Below are 26,214 nucleotides of genomic sequence, written 5' to 3'. Positions count from 1 at the left end.
TGAATCTGGCTTGTTTTATTTGATGTTTTAATGCAGGCTGTAAATCGCCTTGAGATTTTCTTTCTAGCAAACATAAATTGGTATAGAATTGAAATGATGGTGATAATAATAAAAATTAAAACAACAACACGGGACGGAAGAGAACCTCCGTGCTATGTTTATAATCCTTCCCCCCACGCAAATAACTGTGGAAGTCCTGGTTTTTTTCTTTTTCTTTCTCTCTCTCTCTCTCTCTCTCTCTATATATATATATAATTTTCTGTTTTACACTTTAAAATACTCATTTAAACATCCTTAAAATATCAGTGACTTCCCCCCTTCTCTTTCCACGGTTCATTTTAAATATCACAAATCCCTGCATATTTTACAAAAACTAAACCATTCTGTATCCCATGGAGATGCAAAGAAGTGCTGATTCTTTCTACCCTTTTCCTATCTCTGTGGTTACCGCCGCGCCGTCGGCCTCTTAAACCCCGCCCTCCCGTGATGTCATACCCGATGATCTCACGACGCCACCCTCGGTCTCTTCCAGCCGGCCTGTATCTCTTCTTTCCCCCTCCTCCCCCTCCCTGCAGCTCAGGATGAGCTCATCCCTCTCTCGTCCCTCGGAGGGGGGGGGGCGGCCGGCCGCGGAGCGGAAGTGACGCCATCAGGTGTCGCTCCGCTGTTGCCGTGTCTTCTTTCTGGTCGGCGCAGCCCGGTTCTTTCCCCTGCCCTTACCTCGCTCCTTCTCCCTGGCACCTGGCTCCTGCCCCGACCTTCCAGCCTTACACCCATCCATCCCGCTCTTCCTCCTCCTCCTCCCCCAGTCCCAGCCCTGCTCCGCTGGCCATGACGGCGCCCGGAGGAGCCGGCGGCGAGTTCGGCAACCCGCTGCGCAAGTTCAAGTTGGTTTTCCTGGGCGAGCAGAGCGGTGAGCGCGGGGCCCCGGGGGTTTAGGGCGGGCAGGTGGTGAGGAGAGTATCTCTGAGGGATGACCCTATGGCGATGACCCTCGGGCAGAATTTCCCTCCCCTCCTCGACATGCCGAACCCTCAAGTGCAGAGCAGGTGCCGCCGCTGTTTTGCTGTCCATGGTGCTTCGCAGAGTTACATAAGCAACAACATATGAGGTCCCACTCAGCATTTTAGACAAGAAGATCTCCTGCTTTGGGCTTTGGGTGGGCAGTAGTTGGTGAGGCTATTTGTATGTGCCTAATGTGGTTTGTCAGAAACCCTGTCAGGAAGCCATAAGCAAGCCCCACCCCACCCCGTCTTTCTGCTGTCCCCACTCCCCAAATACCGCTTTGACATTCCAGAATTTGGGTAAGAGGAGGAAATAAAAGTTTGTGACTGTATGATTCTGATACATCCTGACATTTTATATGGTGCATTGTCGAATTGTAGGAGAAAAAGCTGCCAGGATCCCTCCTCAAGTAAAGAGCTGTGTAAGATGACAAATGCATGCATGCTCCTTAAAATACAAAACCTTTGGGTGGGAGAAATGAAGATGGCTAAGGCATCATTAGTGTAATTGAACAACTACATCTCCATCAGTGTACATAGTGTCTCTAGAGTTGCATAAACAGATGGGAGCAAGTGATACTTTGTTATGATAAATGTCCCTTGCTGTGATTCCTTCATTCATCCAAGACTTTGGAGAGGTATTGGAAGGATGAGAGAAGTGTGGCACCACAAACCTGAAATGATACCTACCATCACCACTCAGGTTGCCCAGGTGAAAGTATTATAAGATGTTCTGTGAAAAAGAGAGAGAGAGAGATTTTACTCAAGCTCCCACTGCTCATTTCCATGGGATCCTAGGAATTTTTATTGGGAAGCTTTAAAATGTGTTGATTATATGGAATAGGAGTAAGTCTCATTGAGCATGATGCTACTGAATTAAGGTGCATAGAAAAAGCAAAAGAAACTCAAAGTGAGGTAGTTTCTAGGACATGCCAATACTCCTCCACACCTTATACCTTTTTACCATATATTTTTGAAGCTAAGATTGCTACCAATATTTTGGTCTGCTTGGTAGAAGACTTTATAATTCCCAATCCTTTTTAATGTTAAGAGCATCATCCTTGAGGATAAAAATAATTTTTAAAATTATTATCATTGAAATGACATATCACAGCTGAATTTGTCAGCATATCTATGGTAACATTTATTGTGTGAAATGGCTTTTGCTGTTCAGTTGTACAGTGTCTTGTTGGCACTTGGGCATACTAATGGCTGATAGAGCTGAGCTTATCAAATGGTGAGCTCATCACTTTCTACCTTCTCAACTGATCCAGTGAATTGATCCATCCTGTTCCAGAGGACAGCTTCTAGGACACTTACGTGTGAATAATAAAGTCAAGCTCAAAGCACTTTTTCTAAGAGCATGGCTGGAAGTGTTGCACATAAATTTCTTTCCAGTACTCTGAATTACAATGTTGGCTAATGCCCAACATCCTATGTATTGAAGCGTGATATGGGAGCTAACAAAGTCATCAATGGTGAAATAAATATAGAACCTCCTAGAAACACCCCTATCTTAATGGTTTGTCTTAATGTGACAAAATTATTTGTGTTATGCCAGTTCTGTCCACTGATGGAATTTGTAATTATTCTGAAACACTGAATATATAGTCAGCGACATTTGTGGCTGTTATCATGTATATGCTGTAGTAAGGTGGAGAAAAATGAAAATTATAGGAATATGTTGCTTTTATCACAACAAACATAGTTGTGCTTGCATTAGTTAAAACTGGTTCAGCTATTTTAAAGTCTTTATAAGGTTTGTTGGAAGAAATGGCGTTTAAGCCCTATGATATAGAATTGAGGTTGGTTTGCAGGTCTCGTAATACGTGCTTGTGTATGTATGTCACCAGCCTTCTGTTCCATGCTAAGACTTGTACTATTAAATTAAAGTTTTGGATGGGAAATATGGACCCACACCTTTGCAGTATCACAGAACAAGCTCGGTTTTCAATGGTTTAGGATTGGGGTTGACATTAATGTTCTAGAACTCTTATTTCTTTATTTGCAAAATTTATATCCCATCAAAAGGGCTCTCAAAACTTATTTTTATAAGCTGCTGGAACCTCTGTACTCAGCCTCACAGTCTTTTAAAAAATGACGTACAAGGAAGAAGATATTGGAGAGAGGAAGGAAAAACAAGACCAAGCATAGTTCTTAGTTACAAGCTATGACAGTGACAGTTTGGACTGTTTTGCCCTTGACGAAGATCACCATATCGGGAGGCACTCTTCTCATTCTCACCCATTCTCGAGCAGATCCAGAAGGAGAGCAGGTGACAGTGTCCAGCCCAGGGGGACAAGGCCACACATTGCATCCCTCAGACAGATCATACTTATTTGATTCACATTGTGATGGATCACTATGCTTATTGTTTGCTTTCTGTATATATGTCCCACAGTGCCCAGTACACAAAGGGGCTTCTTGTGTAAATAAAATAATATGTCTGCACAACAACTTCTAAAAGCAGCAGACCCAAAAATCTCATGCTACTTTATGTAGGTTAGCTGGATTTCTAAAAGGAAGGAATAGTATAATGTGCCATGATATTCTGGAGATCTTGACTCTGTGTGTGGGCAGGTGTTTTGAGTGCCGCTCCTACACTTCATATATAAAGAGCCATTTCTCTTCTCCCCTCTTCTATAGTTGGAAAAACATCCCTGATCACCAGATTTATGTATGACAGTTTTGACAACACGTACCAGGTAAGTGGGAGCATAGTCAAGCTTCCTGCATAAGAACATTTAAAATGCACTGTTTTCATGGAGAGGTTTAGAAACTAGTGAAATTCTAGAGGTCTGGAATCTGGATATTGGTTGGACACATCTATATGCTGCCGGTAGATAAAAGAAAATGTTATTGAATAGGCTGAAGGAACATTTACAGTTTTAAAATTGAAAACAACATAAAGCAACCAAATATTATAAATAATAAGGTAAAGGTAAAGGTACCCCTGCCCGTACGGGCCAGTCGTGTCCGACTGACTCTAGGGTTGTGTGGCCATCTCCCTTAAGAGGCCGGGGGCCAGCGCTGGCCGGAGACACTTCCGGGTCACGTGTAATATATACACCTAAAAGCAGATTTAAGCCAAATAAAAACATATTGAACAGCCTAGGACCATTGTTTCTGCTATATATATTGCAAATAACTTTCTCTTGCTGCCAGACTTAGCAACAGCTCTTACTGATGTGCAGACTTAGCAACAGCTCTTACTGATGTATGTCTACACACCTTGTAATAAGAAGCTTACCACTAGGTTTTATCCAGAGACAAAGCTGAACTGGCTAAAAAAAGTTTTCTCCAGAAATTCATATAATTTACAAAATGAGCATATAACAACACTAGTCCTGTGTCAGTTGCATTGGTTGCTTCTCTTTCTTTCCAGGCTCAGTTTAAAGTGATGGTTTTCGCTTTTGGAACCTTAAAAGGTCTAAGACCAGGTTATTTGTATGCTTGCCTGCACCCTCATGAGCCTGCATTGCCCTGAGATTGGCCTTGGAGACCCTGCTCTCAAACCCAACACTATTAACGTCAGATTGTTACCAGCCATAGGGCTTTTTAGTACTGGCCCCACATCTTTGGAACAGTGTAATGCCCTATCATTTCAGCTTTCTGATAGGCATCTGGTTGGCCATCTAGTATGCTGTGCCAGATGGGCTACTGGCACAATCCAGCAGGCTACTGTGTTCTTATGACTTTAAAGCAGATTTGTTCCACTCGGCTTTTTATTGATGATGGTTTTATGCTGCCTTTGACTTTTAAGAGTTGCTGCTATAGTTAACGGTTGAAACCTAATTGTGTCCATCCAGAAGCTGAATGGACTTCAGCATGTGCAAGTCCTTTCTGTCTCCCCCCTGTAGCCCCTCTGGCTGGCATCCAGATTTAGAGGGATTCAAGGAGCTACTGGGTGGTGGAGAAGAAGGGTAAATCGGCTTGTGCAATATTGGATATTGCCACATAGATTTTGCGCCTCAGCTGAATTGAAACATACAGATGCAACCCCAAAGCAAGTCTTAATTCATTTTCCATAAGGCACCATGATGTTCAGAGACTACTATCTCAGCGAGGTAAATGTATTTCATAACCTGTAATCAGGGTGATATATTAAATAATTGGGCCTCCCAACCCACTTAAAAAGCTTTGTGCACTATGGAAATTATTCTCTACAGCAATACCCCCCTTCTGCTTCAACCTCCAAAATTATTTAATTTAACTGAGTTTCCCCCTCCCAGATGAACAGGGTCAAAAGAGAAGAGTCCAAGAGGACCAAAACTTGTTAGATTACATTTTCTTTTTATTAAGCAACTCCAGAATTCATTTTGCACAGGAATCATTCATCCAATGTGTTCAGTATTGAGGTTACCACAGATCTGTCTTTGTATATGATTCAAGAACTTGATTTTTTGTGGACTTCCAGCAACTCTTAAGTAGATGTCTGTTGTAGTTCAAAGTTACTGAGAGTTTTCTTATTTTTCCAGGCAACTATTGGAATTGATTTCCTCTCAAAGACTATGTATTTAGAAGATCGCACGGTGAGTGGGGTCGTCTGTGTGCATAACCTGGAAAAAGTATGTGATCGCTGTCCTGGCTTGTGCTGTATTTGACAGCTTTCACCTTCTAAGAGTGGCCCTAAATCCCCTGGCAGCCCCTTCCAATCATGGTCTCTGGCAAAGGAGGGTAAGCCAGCTGTGGCTCTTTATTTGTGACAAACTGTACCATGCAGGAGGAAAAGCGATTTCCCCAGAGTCGCGACTTTTTGTGTCTTATTGAATATGGGAGTCTTTAGTAGGCTCAGATTGCATTCCTCCATAACCTGCAAGCATTTCTCTCCCTGAATCACAAGGTTAGAATTGTGCTTTTTTAAAATGGGGGGAATGAAAGAGGAGGCCCTTTGAAATCCACATCACTGGGTAGATTGTGTACAAAATTGCAAAGGCGGATTAGTTTTGACAGAGAAAATGTGGTGCTTTTGCCTTTCAGTCCCATGGAACCAACTTTTATTGTGGCTATGGAATTTTAATCATTGGCTGCAACATCCTTGGTTCTGATACAGGAGGGAGGCCAGTCTGGCAGCTAGAGGCTCTTTTGGCAAAATTATTTCTCCTGCAATTTAAAAATGTGCAAAATGCCTTATAGTCATTTTCTTATACTTGCAACAGTCCTGTAGAGGAAATTTAGTCTCTGAGAGAGAAGCAGCCTAATGGGTACAAAACCCAAATGAGGAATTGAACCTGGATCTCTTACAGCCTAACTGAAATAAGGGTAGCATGTTGGCTCTATTTTATGACAGCAAACTGTTGAATTATCTGGCATCTCAGACTGATCTGGCTGTGCCTCTAGTGCTACCTTGCTTCTGTCTTCTGGAGTTAAAGAAATTTCTTAGGTCATTTTCAGAGTGACAGTGTTTATATGTTGGTGCAGGGGTTTCCAAACTGGTCTATGGACCGCTAGTCGTCTACAAGCTTCATTCGAGTGGTCTGTGGCAAGTCTTTGGATTTGTGGTTGGAGATGCAAGTCAGCACATCCATCATATTAAATATTCATAATTTTTCTAAAATTCTATTGCTTCTTTTATATTTCATATTGTATTTTATTGTATTACAATTTGGATAAGAAAAAAAAGAATAAATAACAATACAGTTAGAAATTATATGGCATCTTGCACAGCAATTGCTACAACAGGCAGAATAAGAATTCAGTGGTCTGCCAAGACCCATGACAATTTCAAATGGTCTGTGAGAAAATAAAGTTTGGGAACCATTGTGTTAGGGTATGGCTATAAGCAGAAACTTAACCTTAGGTACAAGCTAATTCTTTGTCTCAGACGGAATCCTGTCCAGTCAAACTGTGCTGTTGCTGACAATTCCTTTAACGTTTATTACTACGCTACTTAGAAATGATGGGCAGCATTGACTCCACCCTCTGGTTCCTGTGACACCACATTTGGGTAAAATGCCCTTTAACCTCTTTCTTCCTAGTGTGGACAGCAACTGTGGCTTTGGCATGACTCCTCCCTGTTATTATTCAACTCACTTGATGCACAGACAAAGTACACCTATGGAGTAGCTGAAGGGCACACTGAGAACTCTGTTGAAGCCTTCATGCTCTGTGTGTGTCTGTTAATGAGCCCTTGACCTGTATCTTTGTTGTGGGGCTTTATAAGGGGGTATACAATTAGGCTGAGTGTCAGAAGAAATCCCATTGGGGCAGCTTGGGCCTCCACTTCTTGTACCTGCTGTATTCTTTTGCTTCCACTGTGGGTAAAAGCTGGCTGTTTTAACACATTTAAAGGGATCTGTTCAGAAGCTACAATCGCAAGGTACCCTTGGGCAAGCCCTTCTTTTCATTTTGCACTGATTTTTTTTTCATTTTACCATTTCCCCTGCCCCTTTTGTTGCTTGCATTTTTCCTCAAAGAGTTTGCATTCTTTTTTTTTTAAATTTCACATAATTTTTTTGTTTTTATTTTGTGTTCCACATTCCTGCTCTTTCTTCCCTTCCCCCCTTCCCCCACATTTTCTGTTTTCCCAGATCAGGCTGCAGCTATGGGACACAGCCGGTCAGGAAAGATTCCGCAGCCTCATTCCCAGCTACATCCGGGACTCTGCTGCGGCTGTCATTGTCTTTGATCTGACAAGTAGGTATTGTGGCTTAGGCTCTGCAAAGGCACTGTACACAGTGGAGAAGAGAGCTTTGGTTCTGTCCTTCTCAGTAAGGTAGCAGACAGGACTAAAACCACCCAAAAGCCTGTAAAGGATCATCTGATAGAATCCGTTGTTACTAGCAAAGGCCCACCACTTTTTTTGTTTAACTGTTCCTTAGTATGTAAATTATAATTGGGCAAATATTTATATTCAGCTGATATAGACTTTGTAGCCCTACAGAATATGATACCGAAAATGAAAATTCCTGTTACAAATAACAATAAAGCTATACCGTTTTTAATAAAACAGGTTAAGTGCCTATCCCCTTAGAAAGGCAATAAATAAATAAATTTTAAAATCCCAAAATTGGCACCTGGCAATTTAGTATGTTTCCACTATCTAGCAATTATTATTGTTTTTATTATTTACCCATCCTTCACCAACAATTTCAGGGCAGGTTTACTACAGTCAGCATTAAAAACAGCTACCAGAAATCACAGCCACAGGGAAATGGTGTGTCCCAAAAATACCTATCTCATGTGTCAGAGGCCAGGGCAAGGAGGTGTGTTGTTAGTGGATGATGAAAGTTGTATATTGAAGGTGCCAGATGCACTTCTGATGGGAGGGAATTCCACATCCTAGGACCTGCCACAGAGAATGCCCTCTCCCACACCACCACCGCCACCTCCGACTTCTGAGGCCAATGGAACTGATCTTAATACCTTAGAGGGCCTATAGGGAAGGAGACAGTCTGTTAGATATTTGGGGTCTTAAGTTTTTTAGGGTTTTAAACGCTAATGTGGACACCTTACTTGCACTCAGAAATGAATGGGTGACCAATGCAGCTGTTTTTAAAATTGATTATGTGAGTTCTAAAGGCAACCCCAGCCTGTAATCTAGCTGCTACATTTTGGACCAGCTGAAGTTTCTGAGGCATCTTTAAGGGCTGCCCTACATAGAGTGCATTGCAATAACCCAGCCTGGAAGCTGTTGGAGCATGGAGTACTGTGGCCGTCATCTCTATCTACAGTTTACTTGAGCCTCTTAAGGGGCAATGTTAGGCCCAGTTTTGCTATCTCATATACTATAGCCCAGTCTTCCCTAACCCTATGTCCTTCTGGTGATTTTGGTTTCATTTCCCATCAGCCCAAGCCAGCATGGCAATTGACACGGGATGTTGGGAATTGTAGTTCAGCAACATCTGGAGGGCCAGAGGTTCCCCATACATGTTCTGTGCCCTTGGCCAGTAGTGCATTCCATCAAGTCACGTGTTGTATAAGGAGTATGTACTTCTGTTTGCCACAGTTTGTATGAAAGCAACTAATCCATACCAGAGCCAGTGTGGTGTAGTGTTTAAGAGCGGTAGTCACGTAATCTGGGGAACTGGGTTCGTGTCTCTGCTCCTCCACATGCAGCTGCTGGGTGACCTTGGGCCAGTCACACTTCTTTGAAGTCTCTCAGCCCCACTCACCTCACAGAGTGTTTGTTGTGGGGGAGGAAGGGAAAGGAGATTGTTAGCCGCTTTGAGACTCCTGAAGGGGAGTGAAAGGCGGGATATCAAATCCAAACTCTTCTTCTTGTTCTTCTTCTTTTGATGGCCCAGCTTAGGAAGTTTATTAATCAATTATTTATTTCATAAAATTTATACACTGCTTAATTGTTTGTTTGTTTGTTAAAAAGATTCAAAGCAGTTTACAAAAAGACTTGGAGAATTGTTTGTGGCCCTTTAATCCTCTGCCACTGATAATTCCTTCCTGGAGTTTTTGAGCCAATTTTCTGCATTTACTTATTGGTTTTTTATTTTACTGTAGCATCTGTGTGCTCCATTCATCAGAAAACAATTGTATTCTGACAGTACAGTTAAAACTACAACGATAAAGGCACAGATATGTAAGATGGCTGGTAAAAGCTTTACATTAGGAACGATGGCTTCACCTTAAATAGCCACAGAACTAGTGCATATGCGGTGAGCATGTGTACTAAACAGGACCTGAGTTTGAAGAGAGTTAATACCAGTGAAAATCATTTGGAAAAAAGCCTTGAGATTTAGGAGGCCAAGTGTAGAAGCAGGACTACCTTCTTAGCCCATACCCCCAAAGGGGTGGTGGAAAGGATTTTGCAATGCAGTACATTTCAACACTCCTCCATGACCAACTGCACATGTGCATGGAGATGATTGTGCCCAGCCAGTTTCCCAGTGGGCCTGGAAACCTGTCACTGAAGGGGAAGTCGACTCCACATCAGCACTCCCTGTGCAGTCTGTCAAAATGGGTGTGGGGCAGGAGAGAATACATAACATTTCTGCACTTTCAGCTCAACCGCAGCTCTGTGACAGCATACAGAGCTGCAGTTTCTGTGTGTTCCAGCTCCCCTGTGGTGTCTTGTTTGCTTTGCATTGATGTGGACAGTGACAGGAAAGGCAAAAAGATGGCCATCCTTGGGAATAACTGCTAATGGGCTGAGTTGGTTGGGAAAGTGAACTTTCACTGTATGAAAGCTTTTTCTTTTTTAAAAAAGGGGGGGGGGCAATATTTGTATAGACCTCCAAAAGGAAGATTTTGAAGGATTCTCCATTGGAAGAGAATGCAATAAAAAGGTGTCTCCCTATTTTCTTTCACCTTAGTGAAGCTATAGAACCTGAAATCATGTTCACTTAAAGACATGTTGGCTTCCTTGAAAATGCCACACCTTTTCACCAAGTGCTCCTTGGGACTTAGGGTGGGAAGCCAACAGTAGATGGGAGGCAGGTGAGGATTGACTTGAGACCACACTGAGGCTAGTGGGACAGTACCCCATTCACCACAGCAGACCAAACTCCATTGCACACCTGTAGGGAGATTCTTGGTTTGCGCCCATGTTCTCTGCGTTGTGTGGGAGCTCACTAAACATCTTCCTGTGCAGTGGGTTAGCAGCAGCTGTGACCATATGTGTCAGGGCCACATAGTGGCTTCCTGACTCAGTGGCCCTGCTGATTGCTGACACTTTCCCTCTCTTCAATACAACTGCATTGAGATATATGTGAAGGAAGGAGGAGAGCTATGGGTGGAGACTCCCTGTGCCGCAGACTTTGTCCCTCAGCCTAGGGCAGTGGGCAAAGGAGCTCCCCCATCAGTAGTTCATCTGCACCCTTTCTCTCCCGCTCCTCCTTGCTCTTGCTTTGTCTGTCCTTGTATTGCTACGACCACCTTAGTCTGGTGTAAACATTGCAATGATTTGCTTCATGGAGTTAGTGTACATGTTTAGGAACTTGCTTTGGTTGATGCTTGTATATTTATGCAATAAAATGCTTCAGTTAGTATGGGGAAAGTGGGATTATTTAAATAAATATATAAAATCAAGTGGCTCCTCTTGTCTCTGGTACAGTGACAACCTTTCTCCTTGAATCAGTTCCATGCAATCCATCAGAACTGTCAATGTGGGTGCAGTACCATAAACTCCATTTGTAGACTCACCTGGGTGCTTTTTTCATTCCTTGGTCTTCATTGTAGACACAGTTACAGCTCTAACCAGTCACAATTAATGTTGAGGATGGTGCTGGAATGGGTAATCTTAGTCATGATATCTCTTTGGATGCAATCCAAAGCTGAAATTTATTCTCTTTGCCCCAATAGCTAGTTCCAGTTTCTGCTTTTCATAGCTCCCAAGAGGAAGGGCTGGTATGTTATGTGTTGTTGTTACTGTTTTAAATAAAGATTTTGTTAATTAAATGTGTATCCCGACTTTCCTCCATGAACCTTTAAGAGACATTGCCTGTCCTGAAGGCATCTCCCATCTCCATTGGGCTCCTCAGGGAATTGTGCTATGCTGATAGTTGTGAGATTCTTGGTATGACTGGCAATGCTTCCATTTAATTTAGCTCTGTTGCTATTTGCCTCCCTTAGGAAGTGTCTTCCTTTCCTTGCTGGTGTTGTAAGGAACCAGATGACTGCACTGTGCAGTTTGTACCTTACTCCATTCACACACTTAATGGAAAGTTGAACCCAGAATTGAGAATGTCAGTTTCTCCAAATGTAGCTATGCTGTAGTTCTCAGCAGAACTACAGATCTTGCAGAACTTGCCCAGATGTATTGGTTTTCATAGAGTAAGATATATAGGAAGTCTCACTCGCATACCCTGTTCACTAGTATTTAGAGGTCATAAGAGTCTACTGAACTGGAAGAAATAAGTCCACTTTGTGCCTCTGGTATTGTTAGCTGTCTCGGTTGGTAGAATCATTTGATGAGTATTTGTCCTATTTGCAGAAGCAGGAGTTAGGTCTTGGGTAGTCTGCTGTGTTTTCCTTCCATCTTAAGCACTGCATTTTCTACTGGGTTGTCTGTGCATTTGGAGATCTATTGCAATTCTATAAAATTCATTTTCTAACTGCCTTTTCTCTAAAGGACAATTTCTTCCTCTTCTGTCTTTTTCCCCCTCTGTCCCCTCCCTGGGCTGGTACCAGCAGGTCCGACTTCAGCTTTGGGACACAGCAGGCCAGGAGCGGTTCCGTAGCCTCATTCCCAGCTACATCCGTGACTCAACTATTGCAGTGGTAGTCTATGACATTACAAGTGAGTGAGAGATTGGTTTCACGGTGTATGGAAGCAGTCCTCTCAGAGAGGGGTCAGAGCACAGAACCCCGAGTCATGGCTGCCCAAAGATAAAGCAACTGGGCTCGTTGTATGTCATGCTGGTCCATGGGGTATGCAAGTACCTTACTTTTGCAGAAGAGCCTTTAAAGCTTTTGTGCTTTTTAAAGTTTTTAATTAAGCCTTCCCCCCACACCCACAGATCTGAATTCCTTCCAGCAAACCTCCAAATGGATTGATGATGTGCGAACAGAAAGAGGAAGTGATGTCATCATTATGCTGGTGGGGAATAAAACTGACCTTGCAGACAAGAGGTAATTTGGGGAGTTGGGAGTCAGGTTCCTTTGTTTTCGTATATGCTTGAAAGCTTCCTAGCTGGCTTTTGGAAGGAACAAGCAAAGGAAAATCTCTCCTTTTTTTGTGAAGAAACGGGATTAAATGCATCCAAAAAAAGCATATAAGGCTGGTAGAATTGTGGCTTTAATTGAGATGGCACCAACATCTTGCTTCTTTAGATATTTTAAATTGTAACCATTCTCTGGAAGCAACACATCTTCCTTGAGAGAGATTTGTTTTGAGGCTTCTTATTATTGACCAATAAATACAGTGGCATTCTGCTAAGCCTTTAGAAGCTGCTTTGCCAACCCCACGCCTCTGTGACTTCTTTATGAGAAATTTGGGTGCCGCCTTGACCAGCTAGGGACCTAGTACACATAGGACAAAAAAACTCATAACTTCCTCTGGAGCAAAAATCTGAATGGCTTTAGCACAACCTGGAAATAAGGCAGCAGGTAAAATTACAGTTCATCCTTTGATCATTGATCTAAGTGGGGTTAGTTCTTGAAAACAAAGGCACAGTTACATGGCAGAAATAATTTGTAACATACCACTAAATACAATGCAACTCATAATTCAATCAGTTAACTGAGGGCTCCTTTTTGGGGGGAAGGTGTGGGATATAGATTTATTAACTAAGATAAATATTTAACATAGGACATCTTTTCTGCCAGTACTTCCCATACGGTGCCTAATCAGATGTATAAATTTGAGTTTTCCAAACTCATCATTCGCAGCTTTTCAGTTGCAGATCTTGACTAGCATCAGCTGAGTCCCCAGCTATGGACAGCTAGCAAATACAGGTAACTCACAACTTACGCGCATTAAACTTGTGCACATTCAGCTTTATGTGCTTGGCAAATATATATCCATATTTATACACATATATAAAAGGGGGTGGGCAGCAGGGAGGAAAAGCTTTGGCAATCCCACCTGCCATTGCACTCACTTTGAGAGAGATTTAAGAGGTTCAGGGAGAGAGTGTTCTGACTGTACAGTACTCGATTTTGGCTTTATGTGCTGTCCCTGGAATGTAACCCCATAAGTTGAGAGTCGCCTGTATTGCAACACCTATTAGGATAGACAAAATGGTCAGGGAGCTTTTACACCTCCACCATTTTCCTAGGAATGTCTCCTGTCTAGTTTAATTTCCGCTGCTATCATCTCTGCACATTCATGCAGTATATGTTGAGCTCCATAGATTTAAGAAAGCAGTTTTTAAAGTACTGTCCATGTCCCCTTGAATTAACCATCTATAGGATCTGTGCTGCTTAGTTGCAAGCAATCATAATTCATTTGACAATTACACTTGTTCAAACAGATGTTACTACAGCCATTTTAGCATGCAAAATGCTCTATTAATATAAAGGGAAAGCAACTTATTCCTACGATAATGTGAATTATAAATAAATTCTTGGGGGGGGGGACATTCACACCTGCGGTTTCTTTGTTCAGCTTTTTCCTACATCTGTAAGTATTTTCTGTATTAAAGGTAAAGGATAAATTGGGCAGATAAAAAGCAAGCTGCAGCCTTATTTGCTCCCTCCTTCCACTTAGCATTCAACTTTGTTTTTAATTTCCCCTTTAATGAAACACAAATGTTTTTTCCAGTGTCTAAACCACCAAGCAATGGTTAGTCCTTCCTTTCCAAACCATAATTTGAAACCCACTTTAAACCATGATTTTCTATTTGGAAGGGAAATACAAACAATAGTTCCCCCATTTAGACATCCTTACAAAACCTGGTTTATGTTACACAAGACATTGAAATTGTAGCTTTAAAGGGAGGGAAGTATAAGGCTAGTTTTGGATCCCCCATGGGCATCAAAACACCAATTCCGCTCTGTTTTGGATTGTGTGAAATGAGCCTAAGAGACTATAATAATCAAAGAAAGTCTTAGGTGAAAATGAAGACTTCTCTCATGCAACCCATGCAGACATGCAACCTGTCCTTATTGTTTTATTTTGTGGGGGCTGTGTGCTTCTTCCTTGCTGGCTTTTCTGTTGCTGGCCAGTCTTTTGAAGCTTCATTTGTTTTTGTTAGTTTGTTTATTGCTACCAATTCCCTTTTTAGTTTTTGCTTCCTTTTGGATTTTTCTCCCCCTTTCCTGTGACATTTTTTTCATTTCTGTAGAAGAGGGCGTGCAAGAGGCCTAAGAACTGAGTAGGATGTATATTGAAACCAGGGATAAAGCAGGATTTTATATAAAACCAGGTATGTACAGGGTGTTAGAGATTATTAATTCCCACGCAGCAGTGGCATAGCTTTCTATGTGACATGTGACCCACCTAACCAAACTAAGCCAACTAACCATGTTTGTGGCTTTCCTGTTTTGACTTACATTTTGTGTTTTGTAATCATATGCAGGTAGAGCAAAAAATGGGTTTAGCCAGCCCACCATGCATAGCTATGGGGCTGTACTTGGTTTGGTGAGATGTAGAAATGCCTCCAAAAAGGTTTCTATTACTTTTCCCCTCTAAGGTTCTATAAATGCAGCAGGCATTAAAGCTCTCTGATTCTAGCATTGCTTGTTTTCCTGCTTTTGCTTGTTGTGATTTGTGAGTACCCAGTTTCTAACTTTTCATGGTCGCTAAAAAGCTTGAGTTGATGAAGGTGGCAGTTCAGAGATTCAGGAGTCCTCTTGTAGTGTTGATAGGACAGGGAGGGATCCTTGACAACTGAATTTCCCCTCAGAGGACAAATGCCTTACCTTTCTTTCTCTCTTGTCTGCATTATTATTTCCAGGCAAATTACTACAGAAGAAGGCGAACAGAGAGCCAAAGAACTGAGTGTGATGTTCATTGAGACCAGCGCAAAGACTGGCTATAATGTGAAACAGGTAACTTGGTGCTGTTCCCAGGAAGGAGTGCTGCCATTTTTAGCACCAAAATTCATATTGGGATTTTGGGATTTCTCTTGCTTAAGGGAATTTAGATCTCTCCCCACCAATTCTGAGTGTGCCCTCTTGGTGGTGATGTATTGGAATGGATTAACTTCTCCTTCCCTTTGATTCCATAGCTTCCATGAACAAAATATTTTTTAAAGACCAGTGTGCTGCTTCCATCCTGACTTCACTGCTTTTCATACTAATTATTGCAGTATTCACATTTCTCTATCCCTTAAGCTTGTCCGAGTGCTCCCCCTAATGCATTTTTTTAGTTACCACATTTTCTTGCACCTTCTCTTTGTGTTGCCTTCCAGCTCTTCCGCCGTGTGGCTGCTGCCTTACCTGGGATGGACAGCACTCCAGAGAAAAGCAAAGATGACAGTATCCTTGCTCAGCTTCTCAGTAGCTTCATCCCATACTGCAGTCTTTCAGTATAGGCCTGGGGAAGCCTAAGACAAGTTTCTTTTTAGGGTGGCTCTTTGCAAAGCATTGACAAGAGCTTATTTTATTGTGTGCCAGTGGTGCAGGAGTGGAGAACCTCAGCTCCAGGTGCCAAAAGTGGCTCTCTGGGGCCCCTCTCTTGCTTGTCTTGCTAGAGAATGGAGGGAGGGGATGTGAGGATATATGGAAACTAGTTACTGTACAAAGGTAAAGCAATGTTTGTTGGTCCACCCATTTCCCCCTCTGAATTGCCAGCCACTAGCATATGGCCCTCAGAAGGTGCCTGGAAGGGGTGGCAGAGGTGTGTGTGGCTCCAGGCATTTCTGGAATGTGTCCCCAACCCTTTTCCACTGAGGAGATGCAACCCTTGGTCAGAAACAAGTTCCCCTGTCCCTGCTTTATTGGCAGCGAGGAGAAGTGAATGCTTCTGGAATACAAGGGGTGGGAAGGAAAGGCAAGGGCAGATCCCCTTAACTTCCTGGATCTGCTTTGTTAGACCCAAGTGTCGCATTGTTGCACTTTTCTCTGTGTTCTTTACCACACCTTGTTTTACATAGTGGGTGTTCTTTTTTCCCCTTAACCTGCCACCTCCAGTGATCGACATCAAACTAGAGAAACCTCCTGAGCAGCCAGTAACAGAGAGCGGCTGCTCCTGCTAAAGGATCTGTTGCATTGCAACCTCTTCCCAACTGCCCAGCCCCATCTCGCCGAAGAACATCACTTTTCATTGACTAGAGAAACTTCGACTTTCCGAGGGCTGAAACCTCAGTCTAAGAAACTATCGAGCCCCCTGCCCTGTGGACGGCCCCGGCTGCTCCCTCCTACTGCATGGTGTGAACCCTCAAGTGTGTCCTGTCCCATGTTGGTTGTTGCACTTTGAGTGCCCTGGCACTCATCTTCTAGGTTTCCTGTCTCGGGCGTGTTCACCTTTCTGTGTCGTCCTATGAATGCAAAGGGGCAGAGCTTTTCTCAATTTAGGAAAGCATGGATAAACCTACAGCAAAGGACCTAGTGGGGCTGGGTCACCCCTTACTTACTTCCTGTTGCTTTTTATCCATCCCCTTTCCATAGGTTGCTCCTTCAGTTTGCCTGCTGTTGCAACACATATATGAGGATGGGGGAAGCAACGGGTGTACTCCACTGCTGACTTCCTGTAGGTTAGCCATAGCTACCCACTTAATTCCCCATTTGATCTTTGTTCCTCCATTCCCTGAGAGGTAGTAAAGGGGAGGTGAGAAGGAAGCTCAGAATATGGCATTAGATATTTCTACTTCCAAGTTGTCATTTATCTTTACATAGTAGCTAGGTATTTTTAATTGCAGATTGGCTTACCCTTTTTTTCCTCAGGCATGTGGTGCTCACTTAAATATGGATAGGGAGGATTGGCAGAACCAGACTGAATATGCAGAGCCTTATGTGGGAAGTCTGGCTGCAGCAAAGTGATGGACTGGAGATTTATTCTCAAGGACTAAACAAGGTTTGTTTCTAGGTGAGCTGTAAACTCTACAGTTGCTAGCTAGATTAAAACAGGGATTTGCAGACTAGACTTGGCCCAATGCTGCTATTTCTATAAATGTATGTGTCATTTCAAATATGCAAAGTACTTTACAGTTACCTTTTATGCTTCATGGCTCTATTGCTATTTTTTACAGATGACTATTGGCAGTACACTCTCCCTTCAGGTGAGACAGTGCCTAGCTATGAGAAAGACCCTTATCTGAATTTATTTTATTTTATTTCACTGGGCCGGAGTAGCATTTAAAGCCTAAATGTAAGTGGCATAGCACTTCTCCTTGAATTGGTCCAATTTTGGTCTAATTCTGCCCCCCCCCCAAAAAAAATATCTTGCTGTTGACCAGTTTTCAAACTCCACACATATTAGGGCTGTTCCATTTTTACTTAATTCACAGTGCAATAGCCTTTAAATCTTTTTTTATGCTTGGCTTGCTCTGCACAAGAGGCACCTGTGCATCATACTTTTTCAGAGGATAAAAACTTTTGAACTATAGACCTTTGAACTTACGATTTATCACAAATGCCGCCCCTTTTATTGGGTGGAAGCCACCCTAACATGCAGACCTGGGAGACTGGTCGCAGTAAATGACATTAATTGGGTAATTGTTTCTGATGGTACTTTGGACCATTTTGTTTTGGTTTGAGGTTTTGTCCAAATAATAATCCCCAGATCATGGTACCCTCCAGATATGGGGATTGCAACTCTATTGTTCCTGGCCATTGGCTGATGGGAGTTGAACAAAATCTGGAGGGTACCATGCTCACTACCCTTGCCCTAGTCATATGCTTACTCCAATAGTTCTTCCTGCCAGGCTTGTGTACGCAAGTGATATGGGTCCTTTTTGCTGGAGTTGCTTCTGAACATAACCTGTGAACACTTCCATAAACCAAGTTTATATTCTTACAAATGAGTGAGGGGTGGTAAAGAGCAAGAGCAGCATATATTCCATCCCTATTTTGTTTTGCTCCCTCCCTCCACGTTCCTAGCTTAATTGAGTTGCCAGCCCTGTTTTCAGCAGAGCCTCCTGTCCTTGTAAGCTGAGTGAAATTCAACCGGTACAGCATTATCCCTTCAGATAATGCTGCATAATGGAAAATCTTTATCTGTTGAATTTTTAAGGTTTTTATTAAAGTGTTTTGTTGCAACAGCAAAAGTACCTGTCAGGTTCTACATAAATTGCTCCCCACAAAAGGGAGAATACCCTTAATTTCCACTATCACTTGGGTGGGGCAGGGGGTTGGATGTGTTTAATAATTTCTCCTAAACATGACTCCTTGGGCAGGGACACCCACTTGCCCTCACATAACAAAAGAAAACCCAGGTTTTCCACAAGTATACAGTCTTGTTTCTCCCCTGTAGTTTATTTTCACTGTGCTGTGCTGCCATGATGATGGTAGTTACCTTTTCTGAGTATTCATAGTACTTAAGTCTGGTTTTCATGCTTGGCAGTCTGATGTACATGGTGGAATGCAAGTTTGCATGTGCATCTTAACAGCCCAGGTTGCATTATACACCTAATAAAAAGTGCAGGTTCCCAGGCAGAAGATCCCAGCCACTAGGTTGCTCCTCTAGCCCTGCTATCCACTGCATTGCTTTGAGCTAAGCCGTAATTTGGCTTAATGTTAACATCTGAAACTAGGCTTGTGGTTTATCTCTCACAGACGATCTACAGGTGGAAAAACCATTGTCTGGACAAAATAAACCAGTGGCCTGGGCTTGGATATAACACAAAGCCAAACCATGGCTTCATAGAATTGTAGGGTTGGAAGGGACCATGGGGGTCATCTAGCCTTACCCCCCGCAATACAGATATCTTTTGCCCAAAGTGGGGCTTGGACCCATGATCTTGAACCCTGAGATTAAGAGTCTCATTCTGTATCAACTGAGCTATCCCAGCAGCAAGATTGGAGAAGGAGCAAAGTGGCTATGAATCCACACATTTGCTCATTTGACTACAGCAGAGGTTGGCTTCCTGTTATATGCGAACTTGGTCATTGTCTGCATCAGTCAAATGTATATTGCCCAGTTTCTGCAATCTACCATCTCCTTATCGACATAGAAGGATTGTGGGTATTGGGCCTCTGTATGCATCATAATGGACACATGGCTCCTTGCCCCATCTTGCATATCTAATTTAGACCTTGATGAGCATATGACATCGCCCTTTGGCCTTGAAGCTAAGCACTCAGCTTGCTAAAGTCTTGATTTATTTGTGGAAGAAAATCAGCACTTACTGCATCTTGAAAGCTTGGAATGGCTAAGTGCATTTAATTTATCTGTCAGGCTTTTTTGTGAAACTTAACAGTCCTCATCTCAATCTTATCTGTGACTGGCCACTGAAAGCAAACCTTCTCAGAATCTGCTACTTCTATGATGCTTTGGGTTTCCTCATCATTCTCTTATACCCTTTTAGCTGAGTGCAGGAACCTCTTGCACAGATTCCCCCCCCCCCCCCGCTCCTCAGTAGTCTCTTCAGCAGAATAGATAAGCCCGCAACTTTGGCCCCATCAGTTCTGAAAGCAAATGGCACTGTAGAGGCCTCTACTCATCCTGTGTATATATACTCCCTGTTGCGTGGAAATTGCTGATGTCCTGTCAGTGTGACTTGTTTCTCTCTCTGCAGTTAAACTGGTGCCACTCTTCCTTTCTCACTGGCAGCCCAGTCCTGTCACTGCTGTTGTTGTGTTCTCTCAAGACACACTAGAAACCTGTGTATTTTCCAGAGAATAGGGATTTTAAAACAAAATACTTAAATGTTTTGTGGGGAGGGATGGGGTTGGTTGGTTGGGCAGGCGGGGGGTGGGGACACACAAGGTGAACAGTATAGTTCATTTTCTGACTGCCTTCTCTGTGGATGTGTATAATATTTGAGTGTCTGTCTCTGGCTCTGCTGTCTTCTAGCTGTTAGCCAAGCAAGTGACTCTAAAAATATGAATACTGACTGTCAGACTACAGCTGTGTATCACACTAAATAAAGTTAATTTCACCACAGTCGTGTCATTGTGATGTTGTTTTTTAAGGAAAGACTGGGCAGCTGCTCTAACCTCTTTATCCACAAATCTTCCATATGAAGTTTTGCATAGGGCTTAAGTACTCACTGGGTGCTTTTATTTGGCTCTCCCCACCTCCCAAACTGCCCTTATACTTTGAAGGCTTGGCATGCAGGGCTAACAACCTAGCTGGTAAATTTTTGGTATGTGTGAACAATTGACTTTTATGGATCACGAAAATCTGTACCCATCACAAAATTCTGCTTTTGTACCATAAACCCACCCTTTGTCTGTTTCCTCACCTCCCCACCCAAAATATATTGGCTGTTTAAAAGCAAGTGCCTGCATTGGTGCACTCAAAACTACTGTTTCATACTTCTGAAGAGTCTTGAGACCAGATTCCAGCTGCTGTGACTATAGAGCTGTCCCTCTAGTATGCTGGGAAAGAGAAACTGGTGGGGCAGGACAGTTACAGATACGTGTTGCGAAGCCTGGTTCTCTATCCAGGCTTAACAGCATCCCACTAATTCAGGAATGGGCAACTGTTTTCAAACAAAGGACCATGTTTTTTTTTTGTATTATTATTATTATTACCCCGCCCATCTGGCTGGGTTTCCCTGGCCAATGTGAGCAGCTCGCAACAGAATATTAAAAACACGATACAACATCAAGCATTAAAAACTTCCCTCAACAGGACAACCTTCAAATGTCTACTAAAAGTCAGGTGGTGGTTTATTTCCTTGACATCTGATGGTAGGGCACCACTAACAAGACCCTCTGCCTGGTTCCCTGTAACTTGGCTTCTCACAGTGAGGGAACCACCAGAAGGCCCTTGGCACTGGACCTCAGTGTCTGGGCTGAACAATGGGGTGGAGATGCTCCTTTTAGGTGTACAGGGCCGAGGCCATTTAGCGATTTAAAGGTCAGCACCAACACTTTGAATTGTGCTCGAAAACATACTGGGAGCCAATGTAGGTCTTTCAAGACCGGTGTTACATGGTCTCAGTGGCCACTCCCAGTCATCAGTTTAGCTGCCACATTCTAGATTAGTTGTTTCCGCGTCACCTTCAAGTGCATTGTAGCAGTCCAAGCGGAATATAACTAGAACATATACCATTGGCAAGACAGTTCGCGGGCAGGTAGGGTCTCAGCCTGTGTACCAGATGGAGCTGGAAGACAGCCGCCCTGGACACAGAATTGACCCAGACACTCATCTGGGAAGCCACATTGCCGGTGATGTGCAGGGCAGGGCAAAAGTGGGCGGGGCAGCAAATGCAAGTTTTACCTGTGTACAGTGAGCTTTCTGCATGCATTCACACACCTCTCATTCCTCCATCCAGACAAGCAGAAGTTATTGGGAGTTCAAACCAGGACACATCCAACCCAGCAAGAACACTTAGAATGCCAAGCCAAGTCAGTGAGGGACATGCCCAGGTGAGAGTTATGAGGGCCACAGAACAGCCTGCGTAACAGCTACATTTGACCCCTGGGCCTGAGGTTTCCCAACCCTTCACTGATCCATCATATTTCTGACACCTAGTCTGGACAGGGAGATTTAGATAGCAGATATTTCTCAAAACAGCCCAAAGGATCAGTGCTTGGAGGCACTTTTCAGAAACTAACACCTCTCTTTGTCCTTAATGCACAGATAGGTACTTCTTGGTCCTCCACCTAAGCAGAGTCTGTAACCTCATTTATTCCTAAAGATTACTTTGTGGGGGTTTTTGTTTTTATTTTGACAACTGTTTAAAAAGGGCGGGGCTCTCTAAATAAACAGTTTGATGTGTGGGTTTGCACTTTCACAGGAGATAATTCATAGCTCTGCAAAAGTGACTGGTTTAACCTGCCCCTCTTTTGCTGATTTTTAATAGAGCTTTAAGCCAGGGAGATTGTGCGAGGATTGCAGAAAAAGTGGCATTCCCCTGTTTACATTCATTCCCCTTTAGTCTGGAAGGTTGCTTTGGGCAACTGGGGAAACAAACTTGTAGCTTTCCAATTATTCTTATCACCCAAGCCTTGCCTTGGAGGTTTTGTTTTCTTTTTCTTTTTCCTGTTGGGTAAGTGCAATTAAAACATAAAAGTGGAGCTTTTTCTGTTGCACTGTCTTTTAGCTTCAAACTTAAAACATTTGTTTAAGTAGGCACTTATTTCCTGGCCACACCATTAGTTTGCCTGCACACAACTTCACCTGATAGGATTGTGTAACTGTTTTATGGCTTTACACACATTAGTTTTACACAGATTAGTTAATTTTCAAGTTTTATTCTATTTTTATTTTTAAATTTGTTTTGTTGAAAGTTTTCCATGAATACATATAACACCTCTGTTTTCAATTCATAGAGTCCTTTCCACAGGTCATTTACATTCAATGTGAGACACTGCTGTCATAGGCATTATAAGGCAGCGTCACATGAATAGTTTATGTATGTATGTATGTATGTATGTATGTATATATGTTGACAGTGCAATTGGCTGGAGGGCACACAGCATGGTTGGTTACATCCAGTTGATTGCAGTGAGTCTTGTTTGTGAGGGGCTGGGGATTATTGGGTCAAATTAGCCATATTTATTCATATGCTGTCAGTAGGGTTAGGTCATTGTCTTGTTTGGGCTGTATACAGTATGTAATAAAGGGGAGAGACACCAGGGTGAAGGCATTCTCTTCTGTTTGTCCCCGTGCTAATTTCAATTTGCTGGTTAGCTTTTCTAGTAGGGCTGTTTCTCATATGGTTTGGTACCAGTGGTCCATGTCGACTCCTGACAGGTTTCCAATATCTACTTAAGACACTCCTAGCTGCTAAAAATAAGTGGCTTATGAGTTCTTTGTAATGTGAGTGTGCATTGTTGCCTTGGTAGATATTTACTGGAACTAGTTCTGGAGCTGATTCTGATACCTGTTTTGTTATTTTGCAGATTTCTTGTAGGACTGATGTCCAAAGGTTGCACAACATACAACGTATCAGCTACACCATTTGTGAGGCTCAATTCATTGTCCTGTGTTTTAATCCATATATTGCCATGGGATTTCAGTGGTTATGCATACTGTCCCCTCACTGCATATATTCCATGAATGTTGCCATATGTTATAAAAATTGTGAGGATTGGTTTTCCTTTTGGCCAACCGAATTTGACATTTTCTGGGATAGGGCTATCAACCATATTTGTGAGAACCATCCCTCGGTTGTCAAACCTGAGGGAGTACACCATTACATGGCTATGTCCATCTCTGCAAGAAAGAATATTGGAATCTCTTTATGGAAGATCTACAGAGATTATGTGTCCATTATTCCCAGGTTCTGCCAATAAAAAGAGTTCAGCTAGTTTATACATATACTGATATCTATATGTGAATCATTAGACACCACACCTACTATGTTGGTTTCCAATGGCCTGGTCCATGCAATATGGTAAAACAACAACAACAATTTATTATTTATATCCCCGCCCATCTGGCTGAGTTTCCCCAGCCACTCTGGGCGGCTCCCAATCAAATGATAAAAACAGTACAGCATTAAATATTAAAAACTTCCCTAAAAAGAGCTGCCTTCAGATGCCTTTTAAAGATAGGATAGATGCTTATTTCCTTCACATCTAAAGGGAGGGCATTCCACAGGGTGGGTGCCACTACCGAGAAGGCCCTCTGTCTGGTTCCCTGTAACCTCACTTCTCGCAATGAGGGAACTGCCAGAAGGCCCTCGGTGCTGGACCTCAGTGTCCGGGCTGAACGATGGGGGTGGAGACGCTCCTTCAGGTATACAGGACCGAGGCAGTTTAGGGCTTTAAAGGTCAACACCAACATTTTGAATTGTGCTCGGAAACGTACTGGGAGCCAATGCAGATCTCTCAGGACCGGTGTTATGTGGTCCCTGCAACCACTCCCAGTCACCAGTCTAGCTGCCACATTCTGGATTAATTGCAGTTTCCGGGTCACCTTCAAAGGTAGCCCCACATAGAGTGCATTGCAGTAGTCCAAGCGGGAGATAACTAAAGCATGCACTACTCTGGCGAGACAGTCTGCGGGCAGGTAGGGTCTTAGCCTGCGTACCAGGTGGAGCTGGTAGACAGCCGCCCTGGACACAGAATTAACCTGCACCTCCATGGACAGCTGTGAGTCCAAAATGACTTCCAGGCTGCACACCTGGTCCTTCAGGGGCACAGTTACCCCATTCAGGACCAGGGAATCCCCCACACCCGCCCACTCCCTGTTCCCCCAAAACAGTACTTCTGTCTTGTCAGGATTCAACCTCAATCTGTTAGCCGCCATCTATCCTCCAACTGCCTCCAGGCACTCACACAGGACCTTCACCGCCTTCACTGCTTCTGATTTAAAGGAGAGGTAGAGCTGGGTGTCATCTGCATACTGATGAACACCCAGCCCAAACCCCCTGATGATCTCTCCCAGTGGCTTCATATAGATATTAAAAAGCATGGGGGAGAGGACGGAACCCTGAGGCACCCCACAAGTGAGAGCCCAGGGGTCTGAACACTCATCCCCCAACACCACTTTCTGGACACGGCCCAGGAGAAAGGAGCGGAACCACCGTATAACAGTGCCCCCAGCTCCCAACCCCTGTAGACGGTCCAGAAGGATGTTATGGTCGATGGTGTCAAAGGCCGCTGAGAGATCCAGCAGAACTAGGAAACAGCTCTCACCTTTGTCCCTAGCCCGCTGGAGATCATCAACCAGCGCGACCAAGGCAGTTTCAGTCCCATGAATCCCAATTGGAAGGGACCCAAATGGTCCACATCCTCCAGGCATGCTTGGAGTTGTTCAGCAACCACCCACTCAATCAATCACCTTGCCTAAGAATGGTAGATTTGAGACTGGGCGATAGTTGGCCATATTGGCCAGGTCTAAAGATTTTTTTTTTAAGAAGCGGTTTAATGACCGCCTCTTTCAGCGGGTCTGGGAAGGCTCCCTCACAGAGGCCACCAGGGAATCAGCTGATAAAACAACCCCTACCACTCTCTGGAAGCCAATTGGATCCATTAAGTATCAATGGCTTACTAGGACCACATGTGTGGGGGCTCTGAAAGAAGTTCACAGCCACTTTGTTCCTCACTTTTGGCTCCCATATTAAGCTCTGCCAAGGGGTCACTTTGTATGCCTTCTGAACCCTGGCTCATGGTTACGTTCCTTAGCAACCATGAGCTACTCTTTGGAGCTGGACACTTTGGAGATGGAAGTGAGAGCTGGACCATAAAGAAGGCTGATCACTGAAGAATTGATGCTTTTGAATTCTGGTTCTGGAGGAGACTCTTGAGAGACCCATGGACTGCAAGAAGATCAAACCTCTCCATTCTGAAGGAAATCAGCCCTGAGTGCTCACAGGAAGGACAGATCGTGAAGCTGAGGCTCCAATACTTTGGCCACCTCATGAGAAAAGAAGACTTCCTGGAAAAGACCCTGATGTTGGGAAAGATGGAGGGCACAAGGAGAAGGGGACGACAGAGGACGAGATGGTTGGACAGTGTTCTCGAAGCTACCAGCATGAGTTTGACCAAACTGTGGGAGGCAGTGGAAGACAGGAGTGCCTGGCGTGCTCTGGTCCATGGGGTCACGAAGAGTCGGACACAACACCACCAACAACTCTTTGGAGCAGCTTCTGCCTTTTCTCTCTAGGCATTGCCATGGTGGGGATTGTGCTGAGGGAGCTCAGTCATCTCCACTGTGCTGATTCTCAAAGAGAGCTTGTGAGGAAGTAAACAAGGGCAGTGGCCGTTGCTGAAAGACACAGTTCCTTCCTTTCACACCCATTCACCTGCAGTCTCCCTCTGGGCAGCACTACAGTGAGGATTGGGGGTCCAGCCTAGATGCTGCTGTGCAAAG

At 43.5% G+C, this 26,214-nt stretch overlaps 1 protein-coding gene across 5 annotated transcripts; it reads left to right on the top strand.

Moving 5' to 3' along the window:
* Positions 1-597: 597 nt before the first annotated feature.
* Positions 598-20,385, top strand: LOC310698136 (ras-related protein Rab-6B-like). 5 transcript variants are annotated; one of them, XM_083484877.1, is made up of 9 exons: positions 598-913; positions 3,651-3,709; positions 5,483-5,536; positions 11,259-11,303; positions 12,087-12,195; positions 12,416-12,527; positions 15,296-15,389; positions 15,752-15,818; positions 16,473-20,385. In XM_083484877.1, exons 1-9 carry the CDS (start codon positions 832-834, stop codon positions 16,535-16,537), a joined length of 687 nt encoding a protein of 228 aa, XP_083341003.1. In that variant the 5' UTR covers positions 598-831; the 3' UTR covers positions 16,538-20,385. The 5 variants fall into 5 exon arrangements, with proteins under 5 accessions (XP_083341003.1, XP_083341002.1, XP_083341001.1 ...); XM_083484873.1 differs by having other exon boundaries at positions 681-913; positions 12,090-12,195; XM_083484876.1 differs by lacking the exons at positions 11,259-11,303; positions 12,087-12,195 and adding an exon at positions 7,535-7,640 and having other exon boundaries at positions 649-913.
* Positions 20,386-26,214: the final 5,829 nt, after the last annotated feature.

Source organism: Podarcis liolepis (assembly GCF_965112155.1).
Source record: "Podarcis liolepis genome assembly, chromosome: Z".
Lineage (NCBI taxonomy): Eukaryota > Metazoa > Chordata > Lepidosauria > Squamata > Lacertidae > Podarcis > Podarcis liolepis.
This window is presented reverse-complemented; position numbering and strand designations above follow the sequence as displayed.